Source organism: Arachis ipaensis, chromosome B7, assembly GCF_059453495.1.
Source record: "Arachis ipaensis isolate K30076 ecotype BB chromosome B7, ASM5945349v1, whole genome shotgun sequence".
Lineage (NCBI taxonomy): Eukaryota > Viridiplantae > Streptophyta > Magnoliopsida > Fabales > Fabaceae > Arachis > Arachis ipaensis.
Genome location: NC_142442.1, coordinates 18,510,068 through 18,530,292, shown reverse-complemented (window position 1 = coordinate 18,530,292; position 20,225 = coordinate 18,510,068). Strand labels below are relative to the sequence as shown.

The following is a 20,225-nucleotide window of genomic DNA, read 5'->3' as shown; positions in this document are numbered from 1 at the left end:
TCATTTAACTAAAAGAAAGAAAGAAAGAAATAAGAAAAAAAGAAGAAAATAAAAAATGCAGCACTAAAAAAATATTTTTATGTATTTGTAGTAAATTTCGATGTAAAACTAAGATATTTATGTGTATTGTTAAGAATTTTTGGTTTATTTATACTGATAAGAAGAACAACAGCAGTAATAAAAAGAACAATGAAGAGGATAAAATACGCGAAGAAGAAAAAGAAGGAACGCAAAGAAAAAGGAGGAAAAACTCAAAGGAGGAGGAGGAGGAGGAGGAACGCAGGATACAAACGTTGGAAGAGGAATGACATGATTTCACATGCGCGTTATGTAGGTAGGTTTTGTTGGGTTAGAATTAACTTGTATGGAATTGTTTGCCAAAAATACTTGTATATGTAACAAGACTGATTTCAAAATTAAATACTTTCTGATATTGTATTCAACTAATGTTAGTAAACCAAAGATCCATGATAAATAGAAGCCAATAATATTAATTAAAAGTGTTTAATTAACATGTTTCTTAAAAACATATATATATATATATATATATATATATTAAAGTTATCAATTAAAAAATTATAGAAACTAAAAATATAAAGTTTAAATTTTTAATATATTTATTATATATTTATTAAAATAAAAAATTTAAAAAATTTTATTAAAAATAATTTTAATATATATCCTTAAGAGACATGTTAATTAAAAATAAAAAAACACTACACTGGCCTGGTAATATATAATGTAAACAAAAGCAAAATCAACATTGAATATTATATAATTAACAATTAAAATCAATTTCATTTGAATTTTTAAAAAAATTTAATTAAGTATATATCTTATGAAAACTTTTTAAAATCATCAATTTTTAATATTTTTTGTCATTATTTGACTAACATAAATATTAAATTATTTTAACAAATAAATTTTATTAATTCATATTATAAACTTTAAAAAATATAAGTACAAACTATATTAGTTTATACGTACAAATTCTATAAATATAAATATAAATTATTGACTAAATATTAATAAAAAATAATAATATTTACTTGGTCCTATAACATTGCTCTTATCTTATTATATGTTTTCCGTGTAAAGCGCGGACAAAAAAATAATTTTATAACGTTTTGTAACGTTGAAAATGATTTTAATAATAAAAAAGGTCGAGAACGATTTTGATTTTCATCCAACATATTAAGGACGAAAAAAGTACTTAACCCTTAAAATAACAAATAAGTGGCTAACATAATTATGAATGATACAAATGCTTTTCACATGAACCCAAGCAAAAGGTAAACAAAAAAAAAAACACCCGTTATTGGCAATAAACCAGAAATTTTGTTTATACTCGACAATTGACATCCATAAATAGTAGTATCTGATGTTCCAATTTCCACCTACTACATAAGTTCACTTTAATTTATATATGGAGACCAATTTAAGCTACATTATCGTCATCATCATCTATTTCATAGTAACTTTCCTATCGATTCAAAACTCACACAAACATGGCCCTTGCATCAGATTCCAATGGGGAACCCCAAAAGTACTACCTCAAACCAGAAATTGATGATCAAGAACAAGAACAAGAGGATGGGTTCTTGATTGCAAGGCAAATAACAAGTTCATCAGTTGTGGTTCCAATGGTTTTGAGGACAGCCATAGAGCTTGGTGTATTTGAGATCATAGCAAAAGAAGGCGAAAGTGCAAAGCTCTCAGCAAAAGGCATTGTGGATCACATTGGAACCAACAACCCTGAAGGAGCATCAATGTTGGATCGTCTTCTTAGGCTTCTTGCAAGTCTAGCCTTTTAATTGAAGGTCGGTTAATGATTATTAGAGTTGATTGGTGTTGTTCAATCAGTAACCTAAAATTTTAAATAGTTTAGGACTAACTTCATAGATTATCAAGTCTAGCATTTTAATTGAAGAACTATTGGGAACTAGGACTAAAAAAGACTTTTTAGAAGATAGGATTAATTTAAGATCAAGATTTTAGAGTGTGGGTATGAACTAAATCGAGAGCCTAGAGCCAAATTAACATCTCTATTCATATCTATTGAAATTAAACACAATTGTGAGAACACTAAAAGATATAAAGACCTAACTGATGATTTAACTTAAAATTTATCAAAACTAAATTATTAACTCTTGTTTCTAAGACATTTGAAAGTTTGTGGTGTGGCTACTGATTGAAGAACTCCATGACCCATAAGCTGGATACATTACAAAGCAATGTTGTGCTACTAAATCCAGATGCTTTGGCCAAATGCATGAAATCTTGGTGGGTTCGTTCCTTTCCTTTTAGCGTTTGAATCATCATGAAAACATCAGACCTGGAAGCCATCTTAGCAACATTTGTCTGCTCTGGCACTGCAAGAAGAACTTTGTCTACCACAATCACCTTCCCATCATTCAGTATAGTCTTCCGGCAATTCTTTAATATCTTCAAGCATTCTTCGTCATCTCAATCATGAAGTATGTTCTAGAAATAAAATAATATAATCTAAAAAAACTATGGGATCAACTCAATCATAATGTATATAGTTTGTTCCATTAACACTAACTCCGGTTTCTAGTGTAAATGTTTCGGAGAAAAATTTTATTAAGACATGCTAATGTGATCGAATATTATGTGTACATAAAAAATTAGCTATTAAATAATTTTTTTATATAAAATAAAAAATACATATGGAGAATGAGTTCATAACGCATTTATTATACACAAATATATAAAATTTAATTTATTAAATAATTTTTTGAATATATTACATGTATATTAAAATTAGTTATTAGTATAAAATATATATTGAAATACAAAATATATATTAAAAATAGGCTACATAACACATGTATTTATACACAAATACATAATGGATGATTTTGATAACTAATTTTAGTGTATAAATAATATTTTTATTAATTTTTAGTGTGTATATGATATGATAGATATAAGAGCAATGCATCGGAGAAGCATAAGGACCAAGTGACGTAACAATCAAGAAAGCCTTCAAGAATATATGTTTTAACTAATTTCCCTTTGTGCTTAGTTAGTTAGTTGTTCTGTTATCCTCTCTTAGACCAATCACCAACTCAATCTCTTATACATGTATATAAAGCGGATAACATGATTGTATAATGTAATCAAGTCCACAAATCACATATTCAATATCATAGTTTCTATATTCTGCAGAATTAATTTTCTCCTGTGTTTTCATCATTCTCTCAATCTTAATTAGTGCCAAGTCTTTCAGATATTTTTTAAGGCCTATTTGCATTTAATTCAACCACTAGCCTCATGATGAATAATTTGCAAGTAACAGAGTAACTTTAAACTCACAAGTCACACCTTAATAAAAATGGCATCCCCGTTGGGAACGCTCTCGAACATATCTCCGCCTATGTGCTCCACACCTGCAACAATAGAACAACATAACATTCAATTCTTTTTAGTAACGCAATATTCATAATTTCGAAGCACATATACAACACGAGAGATCGCATACAAAATCAATAAAAAAAAAAAACTTGGAAATTCGTTCTGTCATGCTACTAGCTTCATGTAACATCATGCCATCCTTAATTTCTAATAATCATATCAACTTCAAGAGTAGACAAGCCATCTTATTAAAAAAAAATTATACAAATAAATTAAATAATGGTAGATCATATATACCAGCATAGATGGGAGCATTTTCTATAACATGAGGCAAATCAAAATTGACACCCTGGATATTAGGGTATTTGGAAGTGATCAAGTTGAGAGTGGCCCCAAGACCGCCACCAACGTCAACCAGTTTATTGATGTGGTCGAAGCCTTTGTAGACATCAAGAATCCTCTTCATTGATATAGTGGAGGATGTGAGCATAGCTTTGTTGAAAACCTCGTTGAACCGTGGATCAATATTTGCATACTCGAACACATTCATACCATAAATCCTGTTGAATGGTATACCTCCTTCTAAGATTGCTCCTTTCAGTTCACCCCTGATAATTAAAAACACACCAATTAAAAAAAGAAAGATCCTATCGTAAATCATGCATAGACTACTTTATTCCAAAATAATTATCTTATTAATAAAATTAAATTTTAATTTATATTATTAACCGTACACCTAAATCTTATAGTCACCATAACCAGTTAGAATTGTGCTCACCATATCCATTACACAAGGTTGGGTGGTGCATTAATTTGACTTGTACAATATCTTCTTGAATGGCATGTTAGACTGAACAAGTTTACATTGCTCAACCTCAAGAAGGTTATGAAAGCTTAGATTCTCATCTAATTAGTAACTAGTGTTTTTACCTATAATAACATTATGAGAATATAAATTTTTTAAATTTAAATTGAGTTTTGTATGGTTTAAAACAAGTACCCCAAACTTAATATTTAATTAACTCTTAAAGCTACTCTTAAACAATTTGGATTTGATCATACAAGATTAGACATATGATTATTTATGAATACTTTTTAATGATAAAGTATAGTTACCATATTATGAGTAAGAGTTTGTTAGTTTGTTACAGAAGCAGTTTGATGGTTAGCTTTCCCTCTATTCTGATTAATTGGTTGTAACTAATCAAAGCGTTCTCTCTATATAGTTAGTGTGTCACTGCCTATATATAAAGAAGCATGTACTGGACATCGAAAGTTAAGAAGAATTCTAATACATTCAATACGATAAATAATTTTACTTCACAATGTTCATCTTCTTTCTCATTCATAGTCAAAATTAGTTGTTTTAGATATAATATTATTATTTTTCTTAATTATATATCGCTTATTAATATTAGTTTAATTAATCTTGAAAAAGTCACGAGGATGTTACAGCATGGATAGATAAGGATGAATGCTCATTTAAGGGTGAATCTAATTTCCTATGTAAGGAGCAAATTCTCATGGAAAAGTACAATTAATAAAGTTTAAATAGTTGAATTTATTTGCCTATAAAAACATGAACGAGGCAAATAGATTCTACACAGTTACAAATACTTCTCTTTCTCTTTCTATTTACAACAATAAAATTATCTTCTCTCTTTATACACTATTGATAATTTTTCTTTATCTATCTTTACTGCATATAAATATATAAAGTATTTTATCAAGTTATTTATATTAGAGTCTTCTATTTACATTTTATTTTATATTATCTCTTCCTTATTTATTTATTTAGTTATTTTATAACACGTTATCAGCACGAGACTCTGATCAAATTTTTAGGAAGACTCAGGTAACAAATTTTCGTTATGTCGAAGCTCTCTCATCTTGAATTCAATGCTCCTGATATATCTGGAAACAATTATTTATCATGGATATTAGATGCTGAAATCCATCTTGATTCAATGGATCTTGGAGATACCATTAAGGCTGAAAATAATGCATCCCAGAAGGATAAAGCTAAAGCCATGATTTTTCTTCGTCGTCATCTTGACGAAGGATTGAAAAATGAATATCTTACATTAAAAGATCCTGCAGATCTTTGGAAAGACATTGAAGAAAGGTATAATCATCAGAAAACGGTAATACTTCCTCAAGCCCAATATGAATGGACGCATTTGCGTTTACAGGATTTTAAATCTATAAATGAATATAATTCTGCAATGTTTCGAATCACCTCATGAATGAAATTGTGTGGGGAAAAAATAACTGATCATGATATGTTGGAGAAAACTTTCTCAACCTTTCATACCTCAAATGTGCTCCTGCAGCAGCAGTATCGAGAGAAAGGGTTTAAAAAATATTCTGAGTTAATTTCTTGCCTTCTTGTTGCTGAACGCAACAATGAGTTGTTATTGAAAAATCATGAAGCGCGCCCAGCTGGCGCCGCCCCATTTCCTGAAGTAAATGCGGCAAATCATTACCTCAGAAGAGGTAAATGGCAAGCTTTTAATAACAAGAAAAATTATGGAAGGAAATATTGGTCATTTGATCAATGATGGAATAGTTTAATATGTGAGATTGTGAAGTATCTATGTAAATAAATAATGTAAAGAATTTATTGTTAAGTTTTATTTTCTATGTATTTAAGTTTCAAATGTGATGTATATAAAAAATGAAATATTAATGTTTATGAATTTTGAAATTATTAAATGTGTCAAATTTTAAAATAAAATTTTAGTATATGAGATTATTTTATGTACAGTGTTTCTTGAAAAAATAATTCTGATCAAGTATTCAATTTAACTGTGCATACTACTCATTTTATTATTATTTGTTTTTGAAGAAAATGGCAAGGATATATAATGAAGATGTATGCCCTGCGGATAGTGCAAGTTCGCACACAATTCTCAAAAGTGATATATATTTTACCCATATTGTGCCAAAAGAGGAGTATGTTAACACTATCATTGGCTCAGGCAATGTGATAGAAGGCTCCGGAAGAGCTATAATTTTGTTTCCTGGAGGAACAAAATTTATAATAAATAATGCACTATTATCTACCAAGTCCCGGAGGAACTTGTTGAGTTTCAAAGATATTCGCCGAAACGGATATCATGTTGAGACAATGAATGAGGGAAATCATGAGTATTTATGTATCACAACTCATGATTCAAATAAGAAAGTTATATTAGAAAAATTACCCTCACTTTCATCTGGGTTGTATTATACCAAGATTAGTGCAATTGAATCACATGCCACTGTAAACCAGAAGTTTATTAGCCCAAATGAATTCATAACATGGCACGACCGATTGGGTCATCCGGGAACAACCATGATGAGAAGAATTATTGAAAACTCTCATGAACATTCACTAAAGAACCAGAAGATTCTTAAAACTAGTGAATTTTGTTGTGCTGCGTGTTCTCAGGGAAAGTTAATTTTAAGGCCATCAACAGTAAAGATTGGATTTGAGTCCCTTGAATTTCTAGAAAGGATTCAAGGTGATATATGTGGACCTATTCATCCACCATGTGGATCTTTTAGATATTTTATGGTCCTGATAGACGCATCCTCGAGATGGTCACATCTGTGCTTATTGTCTTCTCGCAACCTGGCGTTTGCGAGATTACTGGCTCAAATTATTCGACTAAAAGTACAATTTTCAGAAAATCCAATCAAAGCAATTCGCCTTGATAATGCTGGAGAATTTACTTCCCAAGATTTTGATGCTTATTGTATGGCTAATGGAATAAGTGTTGAACATCCAGTAGCTTATGTTCACACACAAAATGGGTTAGCAGAATCACTTATTAAGCGCCTCCAATTAATTGCTAGACCCTTGCTTATGAGAAAAAATCTCCCAACCTCGGTTTGGGGGCACGCAGTTTTACATGCCGCAGCACTTATTCGTTTGAGGCCAACGAGTTACCATCAGTTCTCTCCTATGCAACTAGCTTTTGGCCCGCAGCCAAATATTTTCCATTTAAGAATATTTGGGTGTGCGATATATGTTCCCATTGCACCACCTAATCGCACCAAAATGGGACCCCAAAGAAAATTGGGGATATATGTTGGATATGATTCTCCTTCTATAGTGAGGTATCTTGAGATACAAACTGGTGATGTGTTTAAAGCCCGGTTTGCGGATTGTCATTTTGATGAATCAAAATTTCCAACATTAGGGGGAGAGAATAAGCTTCCTGAAAAGGAACTTAATTGGAATGCATCATCATTGATGTATTTAGATCCTCGATCAGGGCAATGTGAACTAGAAGTTCAAAAGATTATACATTTGCAAAGAATAGCAAATGAATTGCCTGATGCATTTTCCGATACAAAGAGGATAACCAAGTCGTATATACCAGCGGAAAATGCTCCAATTCGAATTGATGTCCCAGTAGGACAAGTAGCCACTGAAGCAAATTCATGCCAGAAGCGTGGCAGGGCGGAAAATGCCCCAATTCGAATTGATGTCCCAGTTGGACAAATTGCCACTAAAGCAAATACACGCCAGAAGCGTGGCAGGCCTTTCGGTTCCAAAGATAAAAATCCTCGAAAGAGAAAAGAGGTAAATATTCCTGTGGAAAAAGACATAGTAAAGACACCTGCAGTTGTCCAAAATTCTGATATAACGCCAGAAGACGTTCAGGTACCTGAAAATTCTGAAAATGACGAGATCTCGATAAATTATGTCTTTACAGGAGAGAAATGGGACCGGAATAAGACAATTGTCAATGAAATATTTGCATATAATGTGACATTAGATATCATGCATGAAAATAAGGATCTTGAGCCAAGATCAGTCGAAGAATGTCGACAAAGGAATGATTGGCCAAAATGGAAAGAAGCCATGAAGGCTGAGTTAGACTCACTTGCAAAACGTGAAGTCTTCGGACCTTTAGTCTGTACACCAGAAGATGTAAAACCTGTTGGATACAAATGGGTATTTGTGAGAAAACGAAATGAGAAAAATGAAGTTGTGCGCTATAAAGCCCGACTTGTGGCACAAGGTTTCTCACAAAGGCCTGGTATAGATTATGAAGAAACGTATTCCCCTGTAGTGGATGCGATAACATTGCGTTATTTGGTCAGTTTATCTGCATATCATAAACTGCATATGCATTTAATGGATGTGGTAACAGCCTATTTATACGGCTCATTAGATCGGGATATCTATATGAAAGTCCCTGAAGGACTAAAGATATCTAAACCATCCAATGAATATTTGCAAGGGTTATACTTAGTCAAATTGTAAAGATCTTTATATGGTCTAAAGCAATCCAGACGAATGTGGTATAATCGTCTTACTGAGTATCTGGCCAAAAACGGATTCAAGAATGATGATATATGCCCGTGTGTTTTCATAAAGAAAACTACATCTGGGTTCATTATAATTGCTGTGTACGTTGATGATTTAAATATTATCAGGACTCCTGAAGAGATTCCAACAATTATAAAAACTCTAAAAGAAGAGTTTGAGATGAAAGATCTTGGAAAGACTAAGTTTTGTCTCGGCCTGCAGATCGAGCATACACTACAAGAAAACACGTTTTTTGCCACGCTTTTAAAGCGTGGCGAAAAGCTCAAAAAAGCGTGGCGATAGCTTTTCGCCACGCTTTTTGAGCTACCGCCACGCTTTTGAAAGGGTGACCTATCAAAGGGTGGCGGTTGCTCTATCGCCACGCTTTTTGCAGCCTATTGCCACGCTTTTTGTTTGCCACGCTTTTTTACAAACTACCACTTGTAAAAGCGTGGCTATAGGTGGGAAATACGGCCACGCTTTTAAAGCGTGGCGATAGGCAGAGATATGGCCACGCTGTAAAAGCGTGGCGATAGGGTAGATCTGGCCACGCTTTTCAAGCGTGACAGTAGACCAAATACGGCCACGCTGTAAAAGCGTGGCGATATGGTAGATCTGGCCACGCTTTTTAAACGTGACAGTAGACCAAATATGGCCACGCTTTTAAAGCGTGGCGAAAGCATGGTAGTAGAGGAGATTTGGCCACGCTTGAAAAACGTGGCGAAAAAGCTTAGATACAGCCACGCTTCCTAAGCGTGGCAATAGACAGAGATATGGCCGTATGGCCACGTTTTTAAAGCGTGGCGAAAAAGATGGTCAGTAACCTAATTCCCTTTTTAATCTTCATAAATATATAAAACCTAATATGAATTCATAGATAATTTTATAATTTAGTCAATAACCAATTATCAAGTAATCCAACTTTCATAAAATTGTCACCAAAATAAGTGTGTGATCACATAACAACATACACTAACAAAATACCAAAAGTGAAAATCATAACTACTCATGAATTCCTAATACATGAATTAGAATTCCTAATCAAAGTCATCTTCAAAATACCAAAAGTGTGAAATTCCTAATACATGAATTAGAATTCCTAATCAAAGTCTTCTTGTACTTCATGCATCATCATTGCAAGGTAAATTGTTTTGACCTGTGCCCTGCAAAATAAAAAACACAAATGAACAACTACAAATTGATTTGGCTTTCCTGGCCAGAGCACCCCAAAATCCATTCTCGGACTCATTCAGGTTCTTCATGGAAGTATATTCATAGGCTCTTGAATCCTATATTTACAAGTAATACCATTTTGAATAATCAGAATGGTGCACTAAAAAGAATGCGAGTTTAAGAGAAGCAAAGAGAATGTAGGCATATGCTAAACAAGCATCTTCAATCTTCAATGCATTGATATAACATATTCAAAAAAACAGAAAATGCATAATATTTTCAGTAGATGTACGTTATTTTCATCTGCTTTTTGAGCATGACAAGCTTGGAACTATAATTATGTGGACATCATCAAAGCAACTAAACAGCAGGCAGAAGCTTTAACATGTAGACTAATATCTAAATGGAAGAAGTCATCAAATGTATTACAGACATAAACAATCATAGTAGAAAAATACAGACATACACAAAAATATTACACTCTAAAAGACCAGAGACATTACTGGTAATAAAGTCTTTTAAGGAGTCAAAATAACAGAGTTCATATCCACAGTCCACTGCACTTTAACTTATCTCCTCTAGGTCCAGGCTGATCTCCATTTTCACATTGCCACTATTTATTCAGAGTTTCAGACCATATTGCAAGCTTTTTTATTTCTAATCCAGCGGTTTCAGTCACTGAATCTCCATTTACTAGCAGGATATTTTTCTTTCTTCACTTACAATCCTAAATTAGTTCTATCCTTAGTCAACTAGAGATCAACTAACATGGTCAAGCTAAGTAGGACTTCTATAGATAAAACTCCTCCAGCTAGTAAATACAAGACTTGAATAGACTTTATTAAAGTGAAATAGCACTCACCTTTTTTGAAATTGAAGCCTACTATTTGACTATTTCTCTCTCAATTTTATCTCTTTTTTAACAAAATAAAGAATGTGAATCATGCCACAATTTTACCTACATCATCTTTGTGTGGAATGTGAGTTGCTTCGGAGGAGCGAGGAGTATTTTTTGCTTTGCTACTTGAGGTATCCACAGGAGAATCTTGGGCAGCTTGAACTAAGGCTGTTACCTCTTCATTGCTCATTCCAGGGTTGAGTTGGTGCACCAATATCTTTAATAAACCACACACACCATCCATCTTCTTCTCTAATGATGAAAAGCATGCCTTTGCTAACTTAGTTTTTTTTCCATCCCCCGTATCTCTTGGTTGAAGGTTCTTCCTGATACCCATATCTTTAAGGTCAAAACGAGCAGCTGCATGATCTTTCGTCTTTCCGGGAATATCTAAAAGAGTTCCAATTATGCTATCAACTATATTCTTCTCTATGTGCATGACATCAAGGTTGTGTCTAAACATGTTGGACTTCCAATATGGTAACTCAAAAAAGATTGACCGTTTTTTCCAATTTGATATGCCATTCTTTGATCTCTTTTGCTTCTTCCCAAAAGAATTATCCACCTCTCGCAATATATCAAATACAGCTGAACCTTCTAACAACTGTGGTGGAGACCTGAGTTCAGTTTTTCCATTGAAAGATCTTTTGTTATGCCTCCATGGATGATTCATGGGTAAAAACCTTCGGTGATCCATATAAACAGTCTTGTGACTATGTTTCAGATAGATAGAAGAAGTCTCATCATTACAGCATGGACAAGCCAATTTTCCCTTTGTACTCCACCCAGATAACATAGCATATGCAGGGAAGTCATTAATTGTCCACAAAAGGCACGCTCTCATGTTGAATGTTTTGTTTTCTTTCGAATCATATGTTTCGACACCTGACTCCCATAATTCTTTTAATTCTTCAATCAACGGTTGAAGATAGACATCAATGTCATTTCCCGGTGATTGTGGTCCAGGAATAAGTAAAGATAGCATAAAATAATCAGGCTTCATGCTCATCCAAGGGGGTAGATTATACACCATCAGAACAACAGGCCATGTACTGTGTGTACTGCTCAAAGTTCGGAATGGATTGAATCCGTCGCTTGCTAACCCAAGTCTCACATTACGAGACTCCTTTGCAAAATCTTCATGTCGATTGTCAAATGCTTTCCAAGATTCACCATCGGCAGGATGCCTTAAGGACCCGTCTTTAACGCGCTCATTGTGATGCCAAGACATAGCTTCGACAGTTCTTGTGCACATAAAAAGCCGTTGAAGTCTGGGAATTAAAGGGAAATGCCTTAGAGTTTTCGCAGCAACTTTGCGAGGCTTTCTAGATGAGGTAACATCATCCTCTTCTTCATGATGCTCAATATAACGGGATGTTCCACAGACATGACAAGATGAGTCATTCTCATACCCGTTCCGATACAACATGCAGTCATTGCGACATGCATCGATCTTTTGGTAGTCAAGACCCAAGTTCTTCACCATATTCTTGGTTTTATCAAAAGAAATAGGAATATTCAAATATGGCATTGCTTCTTTCAATAATTCCAAGAGAGAAGTAAATGACGCATTACTCCAACCATGCAAGCATTTTAACAAGTAAAGACGAATGGTAAAGGATAATCTTGTGAATCCTTTACACCCGGGGTATAGTTCTTGGCATGCCTCGTCTACCAATTTATAAAATTCTTTTGCACATTCGTTAGGCCCCATGTTTTGTCCGTCAACTTGTGTATTATCTCGAAATCTATCACGTAACAACTCATCAATGTTATCATTGCAGTTATATTCACCGCCTATGTCACTGTCAATATCCATAGCAAAAAGTGATTCCCCATGATTAAACCACCGCTTATAACCTTTTACAAAACCGTGGCATATTAGATGATCGTATACGTCATCTCTCTTTAACCAGAATATATTACAACACTTTGCACAAGGGCATTGAATTTCTTCCCCTTGAGGAACTCCCTTTGATGAGAAAGCAAAGTGTAAAAATCTTTCTACACCAACTTGATATTCTTTCTCATGACGTGGTGTATCCATCCAGTCTTTCGACATATCCATTGAAAACCTATATATTTCACGTAGATAGCTAAGTTTCTAAATTGAAGTCCTTACTGTTCGTCTCACTAACTGCAAATCTAGCTTCCTACTTAACTAAGAGACAATATTGTGCAAGCCTCGAAAATACTTTGAAGGCATTAGACATAAAATAACAGAGAAAATTGAATTTTAGCAATGCTTAAAGAAGTGCCTAAAGTGATGAGTGCCTCAGGAAAGCACCAAGTTTCACGCATGACATCAATAACAAATTAATAGATGTATTTAAATTTGCATAAACCAACCTTAATTAATGTCTTAATCCGTTCCACAACAGCAACAAAATGGTAGCACAGCAGAAGTAGAATTAGAGAGGTAGCAGCGTCAGCGAACAGCTACTCGGCAGCAGCAGATTATTATATTACCACAGGAGCAGCAGAACAAAGAAGTGGCAGTAGTAGTGGATAGATAACTATCGAAAGCCTGAACAAAAATAGACTAAGCCTTAAGTAAATATTAAAATATAAATATGTTTAATATTTTTTAGTATAAATAAATCATTTTTTAACAAATAAATTTTATTAGTAATTATTCACATGTTCGATCATGAGATAAAATGAAACAATTATCTCTCCTCAAGTGGCTCCAAACATCTAACACTATAATAAGCTACATTGAAACCCAAACAACTAATTAAAAATAGCAAGAGAGTAGAATGTCCTTAAATGACCTAATTCATTTAATAGTATTTAATAGCATTCCCAATTTTAAAATATTATTTTTCTAAATCTATTTTTTCTTAGACAAAAAAGTGAAGGAATAACCATTTTTATCTAAAGCTTTTTTTTCTATATAAAAGAATTATACAACAAAACTTACTTAAGTTGGTCAAGTAATTAATTTATTGTCTATTTAAGTAAGTGTTAAAAATTTGAATTCCTTCTTATATATATAATAATCTATTGGCTAACAACAAATTTTAAAAAGAAATTTGTGACGAATTAGTTCTTACCCTTATAAATTGAAAGATGCTATGAAAAATAAAAAACTATATAATTTTATAAAAAAATAGAATGACATTATAATTATAAATATAAATAAATGATATAAAGGGAAAAGGAAGAACAGTGGAATGTGGATGTATGTGCTCCAATTTATGTGGCGTGGAAAAAAAAAAGGAAACAAGAAAAAAAGAAAAAAGAATAATGAAAGTTTTATGTTCAGTGTGGATGAAGCTACTACTTTGGTCCAGGCTCCACACCTTAAAACTAAGCAATAAACTGCAAAATCTGTGACTAATGGCAGAGAAGACTGAGTAGGGAACGACAGAGACGAAGGCATCAGCAGGGAGGAAGGACCAAAGCCAAAACAGTGGAACCTCTTCAAACTTGTTCTTCTTCTCTCTCAATAGCTTCAGTGTTGTTATTGCTTGTTACTGCAAAAATAATACTTCCAATGTTATTCTATATATTTTCAGGCTTTTTTTTTTTATAAAAGAAAAGAAAAGGATGTGTGTACTATACTTGAATTAACAATAGACAATATAATAATAGTGCATGATTGAGAAATGCAAATACAAATTCAAATGGCTGTTCAGAATTTCAGATTATATTAGATAATAGCAACACAATGCAAGCATCAGAAACCACATCAAAGTAGGCACACAATGTTTTCTATCACAAACAAATGTATAACCTCAATCTTTCAGAATTAGCAGAAATCCTTCTCACTGAAAACATCAATTTAATTTCTATTTACTTTCAGATATCCAATGTTTTAGGCCACAGTCCCATGTGCTTTTGTACAATGTGAAATTAATTTAATTATTTACTTAATAGTGAAAAGAAAATGAAAAACAAGATCCATGAATAATTGTTGCAAAAGAATCCAAGTACAATTGCATGATCACACAACAATTTCCCAATGCCAAGCAAATTTAGGCAAACACCCCCCCCCCCAAAAGAATCCAAGAATGAACATCATATATGCATGCATAGAAAGTGAGCAGAAGAGGAAATGCAAATTGAGAAATCAGCAGCAGCCAATGATTAAGGATGTAATGAGCATGAATGCATGATAAGCACAAAGAATCTCAACAAGGAAACAAGTTGCTAACACATGGCACAAAGCAGCAACACTTAATAAACAGCAGCAGTAAATAGCATGTTTCCCAGGTTCAAGCAAGCACCAAACAGAATTCATATGACTTAACCAGTTCCACAAACTGAAATCATTGCAGTTCATATAATATGGACCAAGCAACAAGCAGAGCAGAACTCAGCAACAACAAACCAAGAAAAATTAATGAAACAGTAACACTTCCACAGCATCTATTTTGGACAATGAAAAAAAATACAACAAACAGCAATCACAGGTCCAGAATTCAACACCAAAACAGCACAATAAACAAGTTCATCCAGGACAACTTTCAGAGGAAAGACAAATTCATTCCGAACAGCAGCAGTAAACAAAACAAAACCTACATCCACTAACCAGTCCAGATTCTCTAACCACCTAATTCAACTAAACTAAATTAATTGAACTAAACAAGCTAAACAGAATGAGCTAAACCAGATTAATCAAACAGAAATAAAATCAAATGAGATGAAAGGGGAACCTGGAAAGCAGAGAATTGGAGCAGGGGAAGGGAAGGGAAAACAGTAAAACAGGGTCTCGTAGTGGCTCTTAACAGAATCTTGGACAAGTGCCCCGAGAGTGCCATGCTGAAAAAGAATAAAGGTAACTAATTAGTTCAAATAAACGACATCATATCAAGTATTGATAAGTAAGACGATTGTATGAATATCTTAATATTTATTCACAAAGTCACAATCCACCAATAGAAATGACATCATATAAAGTCAGTAACTTAAAATCTCTTTAGGGAAAAGCTAATAATAAATAAGGCCATTAGAGGTGAAAATACTGTTTAGGCAAAAGGCAACAAACAGTGAGAATTAATGGAATACCAAAACCAGCAAGAAAACACACTTTTTATGTGACTTCAGCATCTTTCATCAGAAGCGAGTTTTTATGCAAAGTGGAGAGAAGAATCCAAAACAAAATACAATTGACGCTAATAAGTAACGTTAAATAGTCCTAAAAACGGGACAGAAAGTTTGAACCATGTTAGATAACATTTATATTTAATAGAAATGAGTGACGTTAGTCCCTTTAAATGAGCACGGGAGTTTCAACCATATCATCTCACAGACGCACACACACACTGGCACATATAATCACTTAACAAGCATCAAGCGGAGAATTAAAAAGAAATAAAAAAAATGCTAAGATGCTGGTCTTAACAATGCAACTGTTTTAGGCTCACAGGCCACCATTGTATTATTCAAGACACACAAACAAAGTGATGATGAAATAATGCTCATTCATCATCGTCCATACAAATTAAGTAATACTCTTAACTTAAAAAACACTGATCCACCAAATAAAATTAAAATAAAAAAAACTAGTATAAAATTAATGTTTGGTTCTAGTCAACTTCTATAATTCGATTTATCAGCATAAAACATGGTTTTGACTTCAATCATTCACAACTGCACAAGGAAGAAGATAGATTTCACTCTTTCTGACACCAACACGAGTAAATTACAGAAGCCTTGTGTCTCACGTGGCTGAGACATTTCATTCATCATCATCAGCATTCATCATAGTAGGAAAAAGACCATGGAATCCATTATTACCCGCGAACAACATATATTAACAGTCAACATAAGATATCGAAAATCAAAGGAGAATATAGTGAATAGAGTGCACCTTTGTGGCTTTCTCATTCCAGAAAAAAACCACGTACGTCCACAGCATCGCAAGCAACGCGTCTTCAGCATTATCATTTAACCAGGGACATGAAAATGAAAATGAAAAGGAACATGCAATCAGAGAAAACGAATCAGGGGAAAATGAAAATGAAAAGGGAAAGCCCTAAACGTAAAAACAACGGAAAAATCGAGAAAATAAAAAGAGGAAAATCGATCATACCTATGGAATTCGAGGGCTTGGAGGAGAAGAAGAGGGAGGAGCTTGCCGTCGCCCATGTTTGCTGGAGCTTGAAGGTGAACAGAGAGATCCTCACTGATTCGAAGAAGAACAAGAAAGAGAAGAAGGGTATGAAGATTACCAAGATGAAGAAGAAGTGGTTTCCATCAGTGACGAAGGCGAAGGCGAAGGGCGACGGGCGAAGGGCGACGGGCGACGGGCGAAGGGCGAAGGGCGAAGGGCGAAGGGCGAAGGGAGGAGCTCGGACGGCGAAGGGCGAAGGGCGAAGGGAGGAGCTCGGACGGCGAAGGGCGAATGCGAAGGGAGGAGCTCAGACGGCGAAGGGCGACGGGCGAAGGGAGAAGGGCGAAGGGAGGAGCTCTTCGATACAGGCGAGTAGGGTTAGTGGCTTCGAAGGGGAAAGAGAGATTAGGGTTGGGGACCGGGTTAGGGACCGGGTTGGGGGCCGGGTTTGGGCCGGGTTGGGAGCCGGGTCTGGGAGCCGGGTTTGGGTCAACCGGTTTGGCCCATCTCGCCACGCTTTCAAAACGTTATTCTTGCTCTCTACGGCCACGCTTTTGAAGCGTGGCAAAAAAGAAACTTTTGGCCACGCTTTTAAAGCGTGGCAAAAGTGTACCAGCATATAGCCACGTTTTCTAAGTGTGGCCGTAATGAAACCCTGTGGCCACGCTTTTAAAACGTCCTTGTTTCTATCTACGGCCACGCTTTTGAAGCGTGGCAGAAAAAAAACGTAGCCTTTTCTGTAATCAATTGCCACCCTCACAAAAGCGTGGCCGTTGATCCTTTTCGCCACGCTTTTGAAGCGTGGCAAAAAAAAATGTGGCCAAATCTCTAATCTATCGCCACCCTCATAAAAGCGTGGCCATAGACCACTTATGGCCACGCTTTTGAAGCGTGGCAAGAAAAAAGCGTGACCATAGGCCTTTTTTCTTGTAGTGATATAAAAAGTGGGATCTTTATTCATCAAGCAACATACACAGAGAAGATCTTGAAGAGATTTTATATGGATAAGTCACATCCATTAAGTACTCCAATGATCGTAAGATCTTTGGATGTGAAAAATGATCAATTCCGTCCTAAAGAAGAAAATGAAGATATCCTTGGTCTTGAAGTACCATATCTTAGTGCCATTGGAGCGCTAATGTATCTTGCTAATAATACACGACCTGATATATCATTTGCTGTGAATTTACTAGCAAGATATAGTCCTCTCCAACTAGAAGACATTGGAGTGGAATCAAACAAATCTTTCGATATCTTCATGGAACGGTTGATATGGGATTGTTTTATCCCTATGGATCCAAGTCACAACTAGTTGGCTATGCAGATGCCGGATACTTGTCTGATCCACATAAAGGGAGATCTCAAACAGGATATCTGTTCACATATGGTGGTACAGCTATATCATGGAGGTCCACAAAACAGACGATAGCAGCAACCTCCTCTAACCATGCTGAAATACTAGCGATTCATGAAGCTAGTCGCGAGTGTTTTTGGCTAAGGAGCCTGATTCAATATATTCTGTCGTCATGTGGATTGATTGATCATAAGATAGCTCCAACTGTCCTGTTTGAAGATAATACAGCATGCATTGCTCAACTTAAGGATGGATACATCAAAGGTGATAGAACAAAGCATATTTCTCCCAAATTCTTCTTCACTCATGACCTTCAAAATCAAGGGACAATTGATATCCAACAGATCCGTTCAAGTGACAATCTGGCAGATTTATTCACAAAGTCACTCCCGAAATCCTCCTTTGAAAGACTGATACATGAGATTGGGATGCACCGATTTCGAGACATTAAATAATGTCAGCAAGAGGGGGAGACTGTACTCTTTTTTCCTTGGTCAAGTTTTTTTTCCATTGGGTTTTTCTTGACAAGGTTTTTAATGAGGCAATCCCCATCACAAAGGATATTGTACTCTTTTTCCTTCACTAAGGTTTTTTCCACAGAGTTTTCCTTTAGTAAGGTTTTAATGAGGCAATAATCCTAAATGAGCATCCAAGGGGGAGTGTTACAGCATGGATAGATAAGGATGAATGCTCATTTAAGGGTGGATCTAATTTCCTATATAAGGAGCAAATTCTCATGGAAAAGTATAATTAATAAAGTTTGAATAGTTGAATTTATTTGCCTATAAAAGCATGAACGAGGCAAATGGATTTTACACAGTTACAAATACTTCTCTTTCTCTTTCTATTTACAACAATAAAATTATCTTCTCTCTTTATACACTATTAATAATTTTTCTTTATCTATCTTTACTGCATATAAATATATAAAATATTTTATCAAGTTACTTATATTAGAGTCTTCTATTTACATTTTATTTTATATTATCTCTTCCTTATTTATTTATTTAGTATTTTATAACAGAGAGAGAATAAATGGTTAAAGTAATTAAGGAGGACTTGCAGGGTTTTGAAGGCAACTGAGGAGGTGTGAAATAAGTAATTAAGTAAGAATGAAAATCAATTTTTAATTAATTGAAATTAGTTATTTTTTTAACTTTCATTTCATAGAGAATTTAAAAATTAAACTTTAGAATTTAAAAAGAGTGATTATAAAAAAAAGGTAATTTAACAAAAATATGACTAATATTAATTAATTAAAGCTTGATTCTCTATATTTATGTATTTTACTAATGTATATGACAATATATAAATAGGTGAAGTCTCTGGTGGCTAAAATATTAATGGCTAAAGATGGTTAAGAGTTGACCTTCAAATAAAATAGTGACACTTGGTAAGTTTGGTTTTACAACTTTTCAATATTTTAAAAGGTTAAATGAGTGTGCAATAATTACTAGAAAGTTACTTTGTGGATAGAATTGTCATTTGAGGTTACTTCATGTGTTGTTGGGTCTTAGATAAAAATATTATTGGACCACTATACAAAATAAAATGAAAACTACTCAAGTACAGAGTCCAATAATTTTTTTGGCTAGATTGTAAAATAAAGTTTATTTCTTTAATAATTTGTTTCTTAATTTGTTTGTATTTCTCTAAAAAAAATAGCCGTAAAAAATGTTATGATACCCTAAAAATTTTATTAAGAGAATAAAATTAGTATTTTTTTATGAGATATATTTGTAAACTTTATTTTTTATATTTGTTTAAAAAATTGTTGGATTGTGGGAGTCTTCGTTTTTTTTAATAATAATACAAAAAAATAATAATAAATTAATATAAATATATCAACAATTGTAAAATTAAGTATATTAATAAAATTTTAATAACTTAATTAACATATCAGAAAATTTAATAATTAAAAAGTATTTTCTTGCTATTTTAATATGTTCACAACTAGAAAATGGATTAATACAGACAGATTTACAGACGGATTTAGTCTTTATTACAGACGGATTTTTGGTTACCGACGAAATTACCGACGGATTTTGTCCCTCTG

At 33.8% G+C, this 20,225-nt stretch overlaps 1 protein-coding gene and 1 pseudogene across 2 annotated transcripts; both read right to left on the bottom strand.

The window, feature by feature from the left end:
- Positions 1-2,184: 2,184 nt before the first annotated feature.
- On the bottom strand, positions 2,185-13,228 carry LOC107608840 (isoflavone 3'-O-methyltransferase 4 pseudogene; annotated as a pseudogene). Its single transcript, XR_015892417.1, has 4 exons — positions 13,104-13,228; positions 3,676-3,986; positions 3,349-3,413; positions 2,185-2,484 (listed from the first exon to the last, which is right to left on the bottom strand). The product of XR_015892417.1 is annotated as an isoflavone 3'-O-methyltransferase 4 pseudogene (transcript).
- LOC148550490 (uncharacterized) lies at positions 10,798-12,801 on the bottom strand. The gene has a single exon (XM_088494515.1). The coding sequence runs from the start codon at positions 12,799-12,801 to the stop codon at positions 10,798-10,800; it is 2,004 nt and encodes a 667-aa protein (XP_088350641.1).
- Positions 13,229-20,225: the final 6,997 nt, after the last annotated feature.

What these genes read in the sequence shown, in the direction of transcription:
- LOC148550490 (XM_088494515.1), bottom strand. Translation starts at nt 12,801, where the DNA reads ATGGATACACCACGTCATGAGAAAGAATATCAAGTTGGTGTAGAAAGA.